This window comes from Sander vitreus, chromosome 13, assembly GCF_031162955.1.
Source record: "Sander vitreus isolate 19-12246 chromosome 13, sanVit1, whole genome shotgun sequence".
In the NCBI taxonomy this organism is placed as follows: Eukaryota; Metazoa; Chordata; class Actinopteri; order Perciformes; family Percidae; genus Sander; species Sander vitreus.
The window spans coordinates 29,053,867-29,071,201 of NC_135867.1; the positions used below are offsets into that span (position 1 = coordinate 29,053,867).

The 17,335-nt window shown below is 39.5% G+C and overlaps 1 protein-coding gene across 7 annotated transcripts in view; it reads right to left on the reverse strand.

Moving 5' to 3' along the window:
* dlg2 (discs, large homolog 2 (Drosophila)) overlaps nucleotides 1-17,335 on the reverse strand; it is a 240,286-nt gene that overhangs the window by 193,765 nt on the left and 29,186 nt on the right. For all 7 annotated transcript variants that reach the window (XM_078266799.1, XM_078266800.1, XM_078266798.1 and 4 more), the window contains exon 3: nucleotides 14,578-14,729. In XM_078266799.1, the coding sequence (XP_078122925.1) occupies nucleotides 14,578-14,729 (152 nt within the window). The remainder of the gene's footprint in view (nucleotides 1-14,577; nucleotides 14,730-17,335) is intronic.

Here is a 17,335-nt window from a genome sequence, read left to right on the forward strand (position 1 = left end):
CTTATTTCAAGTGTTTATTTCTTTTAATTGTGATGATTATAACTGACAACTAATGAAAACCCCAAATTCAGTATCTCCGAAAATTAGAATATTACTTAAGACCAATACAAAAAAAGGATTTTTAGAAATGTTGGCCAACTGAAAAGTATGAACATGAAAAGTATGAGCATGTACAGCACTCAGTACTTAGTTGGGGCTCCTTTTCCCGAATTACTGCAGCAATGCGGCGTGGCATGGAGTGGATCAGTCTGTGGCACTGCTCAGGTGTTATGAGAGCCCAGGTTGCTCTGATAGTGGCCTTCAGCTCTTCTGCATTGTTGGGTCTGGAGCATCGCATCATCCTCTTCACATTACCCCATAGATTTTCTATAGGGTTAAAGTCAGGCGAGTTTGCTGGCCAATTAAGAACAGGGATACCATGGTCCTTAAACCAGGTACTGGTAGCTTTGGCACTGTGTGCAGGTGCCAAGTCCTGTTGGAAAATGAAATCTGCATCTCCATAAAGTTGGTCAGCAGCAGGAAGCATAAAGTGCTCTAAAACTTCCTGGTAGACGGCTACGTTGACCTTGGACCTCAGCAAACACAGTGGACCAACACCAGCAGATGACATGGCACCCCAAACCATCACTGACTGTGGAAACTTTACACTGGACTTCAAGCAACGTGGATTCTGTGCCTCTCCTCTCTTCCTCCAGACTCTGGGACCTTGATTTCCAAAGGAAATGCAAAGTTTACTTTCATCAGAGAACATAACTTTGGACCACTCAGCAGCAGTCCAGTCCTTTTAGTCTTTAGCCCAGGCGAGACGCTTCTGACGCTGTGTCTTGTTCAGGAGTTGCTTGACACAAGGAATGTGACAGCTGAAACCCAGGTCTTGCTTACATCTGTGCGTGGTGGTTCTTGAAGCACTGACTCCAGCTGCAGTCCACTCTTTGTGAATCTCCCCCACATTTTTGAATGGGCTTTGTTTGACAATCCTCTCCAGGGTGCGGTTGTCCCTATAGCTTGTACACTTTTTTCTACCACATCTTTTCCTTCCCTTTGCCTCTCTATTAATGTGCTTGGACACAGAGCTCTGTGAACAGCCAGCCTCTTTAGCAATGACCTTTTGTGTCTTGCCCTCCTTGTCCAAGGTGTCAATGGTCGTCTTTTGGACAGCTGTCCAGTCAGCAGTCTTCCCCATGATTGTGTAGCCTACAGAACTAGACTGAGAGACCATTTAAAGGCCTTTGCAGGTGTTTTGAGTTAATCAGCTGATTAGAGTGGCACCAGGTGTCTTCAATATTGAACCTTGTCACAATATTCTAATTTTCTGAGATACTGAATTTGGGGTTTTCATTAGTTGTCAGTTCTAATCATCAAAATTAAAAGAAATAAACACTTGAAATATATCAGTCTGTGTGGAATGAATGTATACATTATACAAGTTTCACTTTTGAATGGAATTACTGAAATAAATCAACTTTTTCATGATATTCTAATTATATGACCAGCACCTGTACTTGCATAACCATTATTTCTGAGAACTGCTATTATTTTGAACATGCCTCTTTCAATTACAGATTCAGTTACACAGAATGAGCAGCATGCATGTCATGACTGTTGGGTCTGTTGGTTTTCTATGACTACAACACTTACTAGCAAATTATTTGCCATGTAGAAATATCACTTCTACCAAAAAATTTGATTTATGAGGTTAGTGATGTTGGACTGCTATTATTTTGAACACAACTGTATTTACCTGATGAGGCTGCCAGAATGAAAGCTATTCTTACCTGATTACCTGTGGAAAACATTATTCAGTATTCTTACACTTCCGGTGCCACATCCCTAATCACTTAAATACTTCAGTGTAGTCTTTGGATTCATTTTTCTATGTGAGAGAGACCAAGAGATGTAGACAAGACATGGAAATGTAGAAACATAATGAGACAGACACACATGGGCAAGAGAAACAGAACTTATTCTGTTTCTCTTGCCCATGTGTGTCTGTCTTGTCTACATCTCTTGGTCTCCTCTTGGAGGAATTCCGCAGGGTCACACTGAAGCCACTGCAGCCCACATTCCTGGGCAAGTTGGACCAATACACATCTAAGCTGTTGAGCCTGTATAGGAGGAAGGGTGGAGCCATTGGGAAGAAACTTGATGAGACCCTTGACGTGTTAAATGAGGCATGTATTTACAACAGTGTAGTAGTAGTTAGTTTTATGTAGTTGCTTTCTGACATCTGTAATCTCATATTTCTCATATTAATGAGTAATCTAATTTCATATTTTTGTAGGACAGCAACATTGAGTGCCGAAGAGAAGTTGTGATCAGAGGCCTGAAACTCTACCTTGGTGGAAACACTGGAGAGTTAATCAAGGACTACCAGGTAAAAATAATTCTATGCTGTGGCTCTGATTCAAAGCCCTGCCAATATGAGACAAGTTTGTGCAAAAATAGCTGTTTGCTGATAATTTGACAAGATTTTTAGGAGATTTTAAATAATGTGCCTATGTAGAAATGGGATTTGATTTGATTAATTTAATTGTATTAAAATGCCTTGCACATGAAGGACACTAAGTACAAGCAAGGATAAAAACATCCAGGACTTATTTCCATTGTAGTATTCATAATATGTTAGTATTTAATTACTAAAAATGCAGCAGTAAAACATGGAAAATCATCACAGATATCTAGAAACAAGAATATTCTAGGGTTTGATGATAACTTCTGCTTAGAATTGGATTTGATTATTTTTATGGAATTTAGAAGATTGGAATATATTGGAATATGATTTTGCTTTGCTATATGATTATTAAAAATGCTGTAGTGAAAGAACAAGAAAGTAATGCCAGATGTATAATCATTTATATAATTATGTAGCTAACAACCAAATATATGATACTCTTTATATCAAGCTGCAATGAATGAGTGAAAGATGATTTCTCCAACAATAGGTCTTAAATTGACTTAAAATGGCCTTAAATGGCATTTAATTGAACTATGTGATACCTGTAGACACCCTTGCTAAGCTACAATACTACTCAAAACTACCACATAACAATCTGATCCTCTGTTTGGAGAGGGAACAAAGAGTTATGCATTCTTCATATTACTATACAATAAATATGTTTTATTCTCTCTGGTGTATTTCACAGGTTTTCAATGACGACGATGCTGCTGCCGTCCAAGAAGCTCTTACTACATTTGTCCTCGTCATCTTTGTTGTCAGCAATCCCAGGGATGGTCTCCCCAAGCAAGCTGGAATAGCCGTTGAGGGAGCAGAAGTCTTTTTGGTATCCCAGATGTGGCACATGCTTGCACCTATCTGATGGGCCTTATCTATGCCTTGGAACTAAGGTACCCTAATAAACTGAAATACACATTTGAGGTCTATCAGAAGATCTTTCTAGAGCTGGAGGATGCGAACAAAAAAATGTCCTCCAAAGTCCTTGATCTCAAGGTCTGTTTGCATGCTTAAAAGCTATACAGATGGTGTTGAAGGTGTAGGATTTGAGTGAGCTGACTCTTATCAAGTTTTACACAGTTCTTCTGAGGTTGTCCCAATGCACTCTCTCAGGTTACACTGCTCCTTTTTTTATTCTATGATGTTGGGAAATAATTAATTTGATAGAGTTTAATGTGCTGGCGCATGCTTTATTATGTTAAAGTGGTGCTCATAAGTTTAACTCTTAACTCTTCATAACTCTTTTGGAAATTGATCTTAATGCCTTAATTTAAAAAATGAGGGAAAATCCAACCTTTAAGGAAACCAATTTTTTTTTGTGAATGAATAATGTGTCTAAATAAATTAAATAAATGTTCTTCCTTAAAATACAGGGGGCATAAGTCAGTACAGCCCCATGTTAAATTCCCATAGAGGCAGGCAGACTTTTATTTTGAAAGGCCAGTTATTTCATGGATCCAGGATACTATGCATCCTGATAAAGTTCCTTGGCCTTTGGAATTAAAATAGCCCCCCCTACATCATCACATACCCTTCACCATACCTAGAGATTGGCATGGGGTACTTTCCATAAAATCATCTCTCAATACAAATCAAACCAGCTATTAGGCTAACTGAAATACAACCATGGCAATCTCTAGGTATGGTGAAGGGGATCTTCAAAGTCAACTTTAGCATGGGTTCATAAACTTATGAGCACAACTGTTTATGTATTGTGAATTTTATTTGTTCTTTGCACTTTAAATGGCACACATAATTCAGCTCCAGCTGAAGTAAAGCATTTAAAGTAACCTGAACTCTATTTTTCAAGCAGTTTTTCATGTACTGCCACAAGAGGCAAAGAAACCATGTAGAACTGTACATTTCTTCACTACAGTTTTTAATTTTGAAAGCTGCTGGATTTTGGTGTGTTTTTTTGCCTCATCAATATATCTGAATGGAGCTGTGGATTTGAATGTAGCCGTTTAAAAGCTAGGATTTAATTTTGCTATGGTGTTCTAACCTCTAAGAAAGCCTGTCAGTGGGGTTCTGATAGCATGTCCTGTGCTGACGGCACTGATCCCTTCAGCGTTCATGACTCTGTGGAATGGGGTTCTTATTTTATTGTCAAATAAATTTGTTTATTTGAAACGACCAAGTCTTGTTTTGGGTTAAGAAGCATAATTATACCTGAGATTGTTTGACTCATGTGGGTGTTGTTTATAGTATCCAATGTTGGGGCTGCAACCAATGGTTTAATCTGTCGATTTTCTTGATAAATCGATTTGTAGTTTGGTCCATACAATGTAAGACAATGGTTAAAAATCAATCACTCACTCTTTCCCAAAGCCCAAGACGCAACATAAAATGTCTTGTTTTGTCCTGATCAGCAGTTCGCAATTTAAAACATTCACATCAGAGAATCTGGGATTTTTCTACTTGAAAAATGAAAAACAAATATCCTAATTGTTGATGATTAATTTAATTGTTAGCAACTAATTGATCAATCAACTAATCGTTGCAGCTCCTGTCTTTTTATCAGTATGGTAAACACTTGGCTCCTTGGCAGCATATCTTGACATGTGATAAGGATTGTCATTTCTAACACATAGATGACACATAATAAACTTTTTAAGTAGACCAAGCATGATACAAAATATTAAGCCTGATCTACTTTAAAAAGGTAAGGCAACTTTTTGCATCAGATTATTATGTAGATAAAGCAAGGCTAGTCTTTGCATAGGCTACTTAATTTCTTGAATATAAGAAATGAGTTTTCGAAGTATAGTCTACTTAATTTAGTAAGTATAATCAACTTAATTTAGTAAGTAAAGTCTACTTAACTTTGCAAGTTCAGTCATTTACAAAACTAAGTTGACTTTACTTGAAAAAGTAAGTTGACATTACTTGATAAATTAATGTTGACTTTACTTCACTTCCAAATACTATATATATATATATATATATATACACACACACACACACACACACACACACCTAATACTATACCTATGCCTATACAAAGATTAGCCTTGATTTATTTACATAATAATCTGATGCAAAAAGTTGACTTTACCTTTTTTAAGTAGATCAGGCTCAATATTTTTATCAGTGTACTTACTGATAAGTTATTGCACATGTTACAAGTCCTGAAAATATTATTAGTAGTATTAAGTGTTAATAGTATTTTGCTTTACTGAACTAAGGTATTTAGTAGTTCTTTATACATTTGAATAACCCTATGGACCCTGATAATTAATTTGGAAGGGGACATCTGCCATCTCATTATTTGAGAGGACATTTGCCTAATCTTTAAAGGGCTGTTTGTTGTAACAGAACAGGGGATATAACAGCAGTGTACTGATGACCTTATGTTGGGGTCATCAGTCTCCAAGGACTCGTAATCCCCTTCACTTATCCCTATCCCCTGCTGTTACAGACGGGCTATATGGAAAGCTATGAAGACTACATGATCTGTTTGGAAATGTATATTCATGTCCCTCATGTTTTATTAAAGGCAGGTATGACGCACAAGGTTTGACTGTGTAGACTAATAGGATTACTAGTGGATTACCAAACTGGTTGGTCTCATTCCAAGTCGAACATGCTACCACCAGATCTATACTCACACTGGCCAACGGTCTCCTTCAACCAGCAAAAACCAAAGCTACATCATACCAGGAATTGTTATGGCCTATTTCAAGTTTATGGGACACAATCAAAAGGTACTGACTGGTTCACAGGCACATTCAAGCACACCCTTCACCCTAGCCAGGTTCTGTAACAACAGTTAGAGCATTCAGTTTAGTAATATCACAAAAAGACACAGGTACCAGGGCACTTTAGGTGTGTAGTGAATATATTCTACACACTGTGAATCTGATGGCTGTCATATTGAGGATGCTTCCACTCTTCCACACATTCATCTTTTTACTGAATCTTTGGGTCGCCTGGTCTTCTTGTATAACCTCAACCCTGTTATGCACAATCAAGTTATGGACATCATTTTTTTTCAGGAAAACCTGGGCTATCAGGATATGTATGCTGCAGTTATGTCACGTGAATGTATAAATTATCTGACTACGAAGACAAAAGAAAAGACTAAACGGAAATTGAATCTCACAGAAATGTATTGAAATCACACAGAGATCAATAATAAAGAAGACTTTTGGCTTTTGAAACATGTTCTCCCACGTCTTGGAAATCAGAGGGAAAAGAAATATACACTGAACTAACACAAATTTAAAACTATTTAGATTGTTTCCCAGAAACGTCCATAGGCTTTTATCTAAACAGTTAGTTGTGTTATCTCCAATTCATTTTTCACACTTGTTTCAACCTCCAGGGGTCCTGGCCTCTCTCTGTCTGCCTGCTAGCAGCATGTAATACACATACACAGTAAAACAGTATATCTAATGGCTGAATAAGCGCTCCCCTAATATGACTAAGGGCCCTATCTTGCACCCAATTTACAATTTACTTTGTATCATTCCTATTTTGCACCTGACACACAGCGGACTTTTCCCTCCACAGACTCACGTCGGTAAATTAGGGGGAGGTTCAGCGAAAAGAGGAGGCGTGTTCCGGCGCAAATGTTCCCTAGTGCTATTTTGCAGTTTCAGAAAACAATTCCCCCACAGACCAGGAAAAACCTAGTCTAAAGTCAGTGGCGCGTTATTCAGATGCTATTTTTTTTTTTTTTCAAGGTTTTTTTTTTAATGAATGACAGAATTGCAAAAAACAATTACTGTACGATGGGATATACATATTTTCCCTTTTTTAACCAGAACATACCCCCCCATACCCCACCCTCCCAACCAATTACAAATACACCTGTATTAAGGATTACTACAAGAGATAATTTAAAACACATAATAATAATATAATAATAAATTATAATACATAAAACATAAAGGTTGAGAAGGTACAGAATGACAAAAAAAAATTAAACACACACCTTAACACACTTTTTTTTTTTTAAATAAATAAATTAAAGAAAAAAGGCGCCATATTTTGTAAAATTTATCCTCAGATCCCTGGGTAGTGTAACGTATTTTCTCTAAATTCATACAGGACATACTGTCTCTAATCCAATGTGAGTGGGAAGGAGGAACAGGGTCTTTCCACTTGAGTAAGATAATCCTACGAGCCAGTAAGGAGGAGAAGGCCAATACCTTCAGCTTCACCTTAGGCAAGTCCAAATTGGGAGCAATGCCAAAAAAGGCAGTAAAAGGGTTCGGCTCAATCTGATGGTGAAGTACTTCAGAAATTGTTTAAAAAACTGATGTCCAGAAATCAGTTAGGGTGGGACACAACCAGAACATGTGAAAGAGTGATGCAGGTGCGCTCTTGCAACTATCACAGGTCAGGTCGACGACAGGGAACATATGAGCTAGTTTGGTTTTAGATATGTGGAGACGATGTACTACTTTAAATTGCACAAGAGCATGTCGGGCGCACATGGAGATAGAGTGTATCCGATTCAGGACTGAATCCCACATGCGATCTGTGAAGGCAGAACCCAGATCCTGTTCCCACATGGTTCTTATAGCAGTTAAAGAGGGACTATGCAACTTCGAAATAAGGTTATAAAAGACCGAAATTGTGCCTTTTAATGTGGGGTTAACAGAAAGAAACATATCGACAGGATTGGCTGGGGGTTTATTAGGGAACTGGGGAATTAACTTCTGTATATAATGCCTGATCTGTAGAAATCTGAAAAAAATCTGTCTTTATGAGTTATTCGTCAATTGAGAAAAGCTAACAAATAGATCATTAATAAATAAATTGCCTATGCAGATTAAGCCTTTTTTATGCCAGCTCTTAAATGCACCGTCCACCATCGAGGGAGCAAACAAATGATTAGCTGCAATTGGGCTGAGAAGTGAAAAAGTCTGCAGACCAAAATTCTTCCTAAATTGGGTCCAGATTCGAAGGGAGTGCTTAACCACAGGATTACTGTTGGGAATAGCAGAAGAGAGTGGGAGTGCGGCACTTAAGAGGGCATATAGAGACAAAGGGCTAATAGCGCTGGACTCCATTGTTACCCAGACTGGGGCTGAGTCGTCAAGGTGAAAATGCCCCCAATACACTAAAGAGCGAATGTTAGCAGCCCAGTAATAGTATTGGAAATTAGGCAGGGACATTCCACCTGTTTGTTTGGGTCTTTGAAGAAAAGCTTTCCGTAACCGAGAGTGTTTACCATTCCAAATATAATTTATCATTAAAGAGTCCAGGGCCTGAAAAAGGACTTGGGGAGAAAAATGGGGAGACATTGGAAAAGATATAGGAACTTTGGGAGTAATGCCATTTTAATTGAATTTGTTCTACCTATAAGAGAAAAAGACAGAGGAGACCACTTCGATAATATTTGCTTTGCCTGATCCAATAATTTGAGGAAATTCGATCTAAATAGGTTTTTAAAATTTCTGGTAAAACATACCCCAAGATAACTCAGATGATCTGTCGCCACTTTGAATGGAAGAGCTGTATAATTAAGTTTAAGAGCTTCTGTATTAATCGGAAAGAGTTCGCTCTTACTCAAGTTCAGTTTATGGCCTGAGAACTGACTAAAGACCGCCGCACAGAAAGTGCCTCCGGTAGGGAGGTGGCTGGCTTTGAGACAAGCAAAAGTAAGTCATCAGCGTATAATAATGCCTTATGTTCGATTCCCCCTCTCCATATTCCCCGTATCCGTTCGTTACTGCGAATGGCAATTGCAAGTGGTTCAATTGCATTAGCAAAAAAGGAGTGGGCTCAAAGGACAACCCTGCCGGGTCCCACGATGCAAATCAAAACTACTCGAGTAATGGCTGTTGGTTAATACTGAGGCAGAAGGGCATGCATACAATAGTTTAACCCAAGAAGTAAAAACAGGACCCAAACCAAATAATAATAATAATTCCATTCTACTCTATCAAATATCAGATGCTATTTTAAGGGCGCATGCTTGGCCATAATGTAGAGTGTGCACACCACGCATACACTTTGCTTCTCTCATCTCACGGACCCAGCAGTTCCCATTTTTGCAAACCATACATAAATACAAGGAAAAATATGAAAAATATGTACATTTCCATGAATCATGAATGTGTTGATGACATAAATGAGGAAATATTAGAGGACTTAAGGAGATGTGATGTTGAACTGCATGTGCTGATGCCACTTAACCCAAATGCCCCAGCAGCAGCACGGGAGAGGAGAGACAGAAGAGCTGCATCGTCTATAGTGAGGTCATCTCGGTCTAATGTTCGACTACATTGCAAAAATATCACAATGCATTCATAACCTCGTGATTCAGTAAGAGTGAGCCCAAAACATCGGAAAGTATGTTTTTGTGACATTTCTACAGTGGCCCTGAAGTGCAAATCACAACAGCAAATAGAAAAACGCAACAGCAAATCATAAAACACAACGGCAAATAGGAAAACATGACGGCAAATAGGAAAACACGACAGCAAATATGAAAACACGACAGCAAATATGAAAACACTTCAACAAATCATAAAACACAACAGCAAATGGGAAAACACGACAGAAAATAGGAAAACACGACAGCATTAACTTCTACCGGAAAAGGTAGGGCCTATCTAGTAGAGGACGGACCCTCCTGATTGGACAGACGGACTGTCTGTCTTTTAACAGGAAGGAAAGGTGAAACATGGAAAAGCGCCTACTTTTAACAGAGAGACAGTCCGTCTGTCCAATCAGGAGGCTCCGTTCTCTGCTAGATAGGCCCTACCTTTTCTGGTAGAAGTTAATGCCATTTTGTTTTCTTATTTGCTGTCGTGTTTTCCTATTTGCTATCGTGTTTTCCCATTTGCTGTCGTGTTTTCCCATTTGCTGTCGTGTTTTCATATTTGCCGTTCTGTTTTCCTATTTGCCGTTGTGTTTTATGATTTGCTGTTGCGTTTTTCTATTTGCTGTTGTGATTTGCACTTCAGGGCCACCGTACATTTCTTTATTTACATTTTGTCAAAAAGAAAAATCAATAGCAAACGTCGGTCTCCTCGGCTGTGAACTGCTCCTGGCGTGCGCCCATGGATGTATTAAGAGCGTGCACCTAGCAAATCTACCATTATAACAGCAATCCGCCATGGAACAAGCACACCTACTTTTAAAGGGAGTGAGATAACGCTCTGATTGGTTTATTGCACGTTACGCCCAAACCACACCTATGAGTAATGTAGCTACTTCAGACCAACCCATTTTAGATTTGCGTCAGGCACAAGAGTCATTTATCCCGCCGGTATAATAGCAACAGCGCCCGAGATCCGCCCACAAAGTTACTTGCGTTTGGCGTTTGATACTTGGGTTTCAGATTGTTAAAAAAGGGCCCTTGATGTGATTGGTTGTCAGTAGGGCTGTGCAATTAATCAAAATGTAATCGTGATTATGATTTTGGCTCCCAATCATCACAAAAACAGAATAATCGAGAAAAAGAATTATTTAGCTTATTACGTTTTGCAAGTTAACTTTTATTTTCTCTTGTGTTCTGAATGAAAAAATAAAGTTTAAATAGGCAAAGTATTAAGGCAAAGTTCACATTTGTACGTGTTTTTTTTACTGTTGATTTATTTAACTTTTTCCAGTTTTTTTAAGTTCAATAATTGCAACATCTTTCCAGAAGTCAACGAGTAATCGTGTTAAATTATCGTGATTTCAATATTGACCGACATAATCGTGATTATATTTTTTTCCATAATCGAGCAGCCCTAACTGTCAGTCAAGACGTCATCAGGAAAGATGGCTGCAGGCTAGCGGTTTTACCTCGGTTTTCATGAAAAAGATGACTAAATAGCCGTTCATTTGTGGATTTATCGTTCTGGAAATATTGTGCAAAGCGGCCGCGGAGCAAAGCGGAAAAACATGATTTTTGGATTCAAAATGATTTATTTATTTTACAAAGACATTGTAATTTCATGATGGATTAAAAAGCTTCTGAATGGCCTACAATTACAAGAAGGACTTTGTTAAAAGGCGCATTTCTCCGCTTCTCTACACTGTATTAATCTGGAGATATTAAATACGACATTACACTCCAGCAATCACACATACACTGTACATCTAACTGTAAAGCAGGGATCTCTGTCTGTGGAAACACTATTTGAAGGGATGTGCATAAGACTGACATGACAACATCATAACCATAACATAACATGTCTTTATGAATGTTTGACTGTTGTCATTAAGTGTCATTTAGTAAATTGTGACACTTTTAATGCAAAGTTAGCATTGTTTGATATGTTTGTTATGACAACTTGACAGTAGCAAGATAATACAACATACAACAGCAGGCCTAATTATCAAACGTAAAGAAACTATTTAGCTTTATGTGTTAACATTACACTAAACTGTCATAAGTTGTTGGTTCTGACACTGGCTGTCATGAGACAATTATAATTGTGTCATGATTATTTTCCTTATCCTTAAGTAGAAAGAAACAATTTGCACTTGTCATAAAATGTTTTAAGGCCAGCTTGACGACAGGGAATACAGAACCAAGGAGATTTACTGAGTTTTGGACAAATAGCTCAGGCTACTTGTTGCTAATGTAACTGCTAACTGCTGCTCACTGCAGTTAGCTGCCAAAGTTAGCTCGGTTAGCTGTACAGCTGTCCTATTAACTGACTCAGCCCTGGGGTGCAAGGAGCCAAACCCGAAAACCATCTTGATACTGCATTCCCTATTGGCCTCCTCCGTGTTGAAAAACACATTTAGTATTTTGCGGGTGTTGCCAACAGTAACCTCCGAGACATTGTGTGTACTGAACTGAACTGAACAACACAGTGCAACTGGCAGGACTATTACTGCATCGGGTGGCAGCATGAACATATTTTTTCTAAAATAGCTCATTTTACACTGCTAAGAGTTTACCAGTTTTGCGTGGGTTCAAGCTGTTTGATAGACTATCTGGCTGTTTATAGTGTGTGGGAGCTGTGTGTGTTCTTGCTGCTATAGAGATTAATGCAGTGCTATTGAGATGAAGAGGGATGACTTGTTAATAGCGTTGGGTACCGTTTGGATTTTTACAATTTCAATGCCAAACCGGTACTTTTAAAACAATTCCGATTCCTAACCGATTCTTGAAAAACTGAAAAATGACATAAAAGAAAGGCTTTTTTTTTAATGGAGTTTTTTTTAAATTGAAAATTATTTAAATTGAGCAATATATTAACATTTTAAAGTACTTAAATATATAATAAGTAAACCTAAGTCACCTAACACATAACTACAATTATTTAACAAATAACATACACTATTAACAAGTAACAACAAAATAAATGTTGTTGAGTTGGTATGCCAACCAGCTTCAAACTTTAGCAGTTCTTTTGCAGAAAAATTACCATATTTGCCTTCTCTGGCGAGATACTACACCTCTCCTGACTTATGGCATGTCCTGCACAGGAGAAACCTCTCTCAGATGGTGTCCAAGAGGCCTGTACACACAGGGAGGCAGACGCGTAACCATCGGTAAGCAGGGTAAGTGGTGCTTACGGGCCCGGACCAATCAGGGGCCCACATGACTGGAAGATATTGATTGACAGCCGGGGCCCCCTATCGCATTTGGCCACTGACCAAGCGAGAGTGAGAACGGGTCAAATTAATTTCCTTGTTTCAGAGACCGTTCTCTTCACGTGTGTGACTCAAACATCTCACATTTACCAACAAAACGTACAACGAAAGACCGTGCAGAACATTTCAGACCGTCCTGCCAACCTGTAAATATTTTAACATCAATGTACGCTGTAACATTTTTTTCACTCTAAAGTCACTGAAAGTTGCTGCTGTTTACATCCTGTCTGATCTCTGCAGCAGGCGGGGCTGCTGAGTTCCCCCCGTGACTGACACACACACACACACACACACACACACACACACACACACACACACACACACACACACACAATCACACACAATCACACACGGTGGATGCAGGAAAAACCGCAGATGAGACGTACAGGATGACCTAAATTGAGGACAGCTACGCTCGTTATTGTAAGTGCAATGATAAGTTAAAGTCCAGTAAGTACTTTATTAAACCGTATGAATGTGTCCCAGGCCAGGATAGGAAATGAACTAACAATGTAAAGATCAACAAGCCACTGACACACCTTGATCTTGATCACATACTTTTTGTCTTAAATCCACCAGCCATTTTCATATTATACCAACATTGGCAGCATCCTGAGCCTTTTTCCTTTTTGCGCGGGCACGTGCGCCACTCGGCAGAAAAGGAAGAAAGAAAAAAGAGTCTGCCGCTGACCGGAGCGACAGAGGGAACATATTTCAGTCGGAAGCGAAATTTGCGTTCTAATCCGGTCCGAATACTACCGTTTGCGTAGGAACCGGTTCCATAGTGGAACCGGGTTTCGGTACCCAACCCTACTTGTTAATGGCCCATCAGCCAAACTAAAGGATCCAGGCGCTCTTGGCGGTTATAGTACCACTAAAACGTCTGTTAGTTACAATAGGAATGGTCAAAATCAAAACAGGAGAGGGCAAGATATCCTGACTTTTAGTCTCTAGTGTGGGTGAACCTGCGAAAACATGGGATACTACACATACTACATAGTACATTTTGACTGACCTACTTTTTATTTGAGTTGGTTCACACACTTTTACTTGAGTAACATTTCTTCAAAGTAACAGTACTTTTATTTGAGTACAATATTATAGTACTCTTTTCATCTCTGCCGGTTTGTACTGTAACTTTTTTTTCTGTCAATTTTATTAAACTTTGGTAAGCTTACTCCAGAGTACCAAAATACATTATACAAGTAATAAAATCATGGGGTTAATATACAACGGATTCTTCATGTACGTACAGTATATCTTCATGACTGATGAGCCTGTGATTTAAAAAACTACTTCTGACTCTATGTCAAGCATCACATTTTTTTGTTCAGCTGACAGCTCACCACAAACAGCACATCTCCCTACAGTGACTTTATTTAAAGGCTTAGAGCCTCATATTTAGCATGTCTGCTGATTCGTGATTTGCTGCTGATACTGCTGATGCTTCTACACCTGCTTTACTTTTACACTTTTTGAATGGCTTTAGTAGAGAACCTAGTCATTCAGCGTACTCTTCAGTCCAGGTTTGTCTAAGGTTTTGCCGGGCTGATACACTATCAGAGACTCACCTCCTCCACTGGACAGACAGAGTGTGCAAGCTCAGAGTTTTGTATAGAAACACTCTTCTCCCACTTGTCCGCCATGTGGTTGACCTCCTCCAGCTTTTGCTCACAGCTCTTCTGTGTGTTTAGCAGCGTCACTTCATAGAACTCCTGGATATCTGTGAAAATAAAGATATTACGTGACTCAGGTGCAGGTTAATTTCTCCACAGACAACACAGTAAACTCTGTCTCATCAATTAAAGAAAGTCGTTTGATGCGGATACAACTGTACAATACATACTTTGTATAAATGATGGATCTGAGATGGATGGCTGGATCTACCAACAAGGTTAGACAATGTATGTAAAATCACATACCATAACAATGTGCATATTCAAGTTTGCTTGTAAGAACAATGTTTGTGAAAGCAGCCAATGTTCTTATGCAAATGGTAGCTATATATGCACACATGTAAAAACAATTACAGATAAACTGCTGTTCCAGTGGTTAAAAAAGAAGACTAGGCTTGTGCCGATTGGCAATCAGATCGTACGACGACTGAAGGAATGATTGGTGATTGGTGTTTCCTACGCATATGTTAAAGCGATTTTAACTTCCTATCAGAACTATATCTAGAATCTGCGTCCTACTGTTTATATTCTGGTGGAGCGGTACGTATGCCCGCTGAGCCCAGATAATCAGCCCGAGTGATATTTACATCACTAACGTTAATTACAAAGCAGTTTGCCGTCTCTTTTCCATTTATCTGACACCTGATGGGCTGTGCTTCTTTCAGACAGTCACCCAGCCTCCCCGGCTGCTGCCAGGGGACGGGAGCTACATTAGGTCAGCCCGCACCAATTAACATTACTGGGGGCTAGGATACAGTAGCTAACATTAATGATCGACTTTCTCTGGTGCAGAGCTTCACCTCCAACACGACAAATAAACTACAGTCATTACATGTACAATTATCACAATAGGAAGTAGAGGAATAGCTTAAGAGCACATATTATGCTTTTTCGTCTTTTCTGACCTATCAATGTTATAATGTTGTATAGTCATGTTAAACGATACCAAAGTGTCAAATAATGAGATAAATGCATTTAGACGTGAGCCCTGCAGGCAGCTTGGGTTAGCTCTGCCCGGCTCTGAATGCTCGGATCTCATTGGCTCTCAGTGGGCTCTTTTAATTTCCTGGATTTGTACGTCAATGGAATGGACTTCCCTACGTGGTCATGCTGCTGCACTCTCCGAGCCGTCCCCTTTGGAGGTCTTCCCGGAAAATTACCAATCACAACGGAGTGGGCTTGGCTGGTGGGGGGGTTAGGGGGAGGAGGAACCTAAACCAAGCTGCAGAACGGTAAGAGTTTCCCGACAATCTACATAGTGAATCATGTCAGGCTGCTCTATAGAGTCCTGAATCAAAAACTAAGACCAGAAAAGTAGTATAATAGCTGATCTTTCATTTGACATGCAGATCAACAGAGAGCTGGTGAGTGAGAGAAGCCACGGCTAACTGCTAAACTAAAGTAGGAGGAAAAGGAGATCGCTATGAGTGCTTGAGTGAACTAGTGTAACGTTAGGTTTACATTTAAACCTAAAGTGGATAATTAGCCACTATAATGAAGAATATGACAAAAATAACTGCGTCGAGCTACCGAAGCAAGACGCTATCAACAGAAGCATGACAGCATGTCAGCCAAGCAGCTGGCAGACAGCCGAGCCAGTTTCATTGATGAAAGTGAAAGCTGCTCCGCATATTCATAATATGTTATGTCCAATAACGTGTTCAATGTAACCTGTCAGACTGGTGATCAAATTGCCTATCGGCGATCTCAAGTAACCACAATTGGATGATTTGAAAATATTAGAGATCGCCCAAGCCTATCGCAGACGCATTCCAGATATCTAGCAGGCTAAATATGTGGACATGTTGGGGAGCTCCAGCCAATGAGAGCACAAGACTGGGTTGAGGGGAGTCACAGTCTAATTTGACCCGCTGCAGTTTACTAATTAACTGATATTTTTACACTTCTCATAATAACATGAAAGATCTGTAACATTTCAAAGTATCAAAGCATCTCTGAGTCCCAATCAGTCAGCCCCTCGCGTGGTCAGAACCGACTGGTCAAAAGCACAGGGTAGACACTTTTTGTCTCCAGGACCGGAATCGATATCAGGCTAACCCCCATCATTTCACTCAGCAGCCGGTAAACAAGACACGGGGAGCTGCTGTTGGTCTGGGGGAGCTGAAGCATTTATTTGTCAACAAACTGCAATTTCTACTGTACATTTACTGCTACAATAATTCATTGAAACTTCTCTGCTCTCACGGCATTGTATTGTATTGTATGTCCTGCTGTACCACAAATCCCATTTGAATTGCCCGTAGATGTAACCAGCAATCTCCTTATCTGGGGCCTGGCTGAGGGAGGTATAAGCAGAGCAAGAAGTTTAAATCGATATGCAATATTTCGTGGAGCTTGGTTAACTGTTTTCAATGTGTTCAGTCTCCAACACGCCGCATGTAAAATAATTAATCAAAGACATGTTTTATGTGCACATAAGCACGGGGGATCTGTGGTTATATTACAACAGTCTGATGCTGGGTGCACAAAATGTCACCAAGGGATCTGCCGTGTGTAATTGGCTTGACAGTGACATCAGTTAGAGATGCAGAGGAGAACAGATAGCTGCTGCCTTCAGGTGGCTGTAAAGACAGTCACCAGTGTAAAGGGAAGGCCTTACAGTAATAATGGCCCCAGACAACACGAGTGTTGA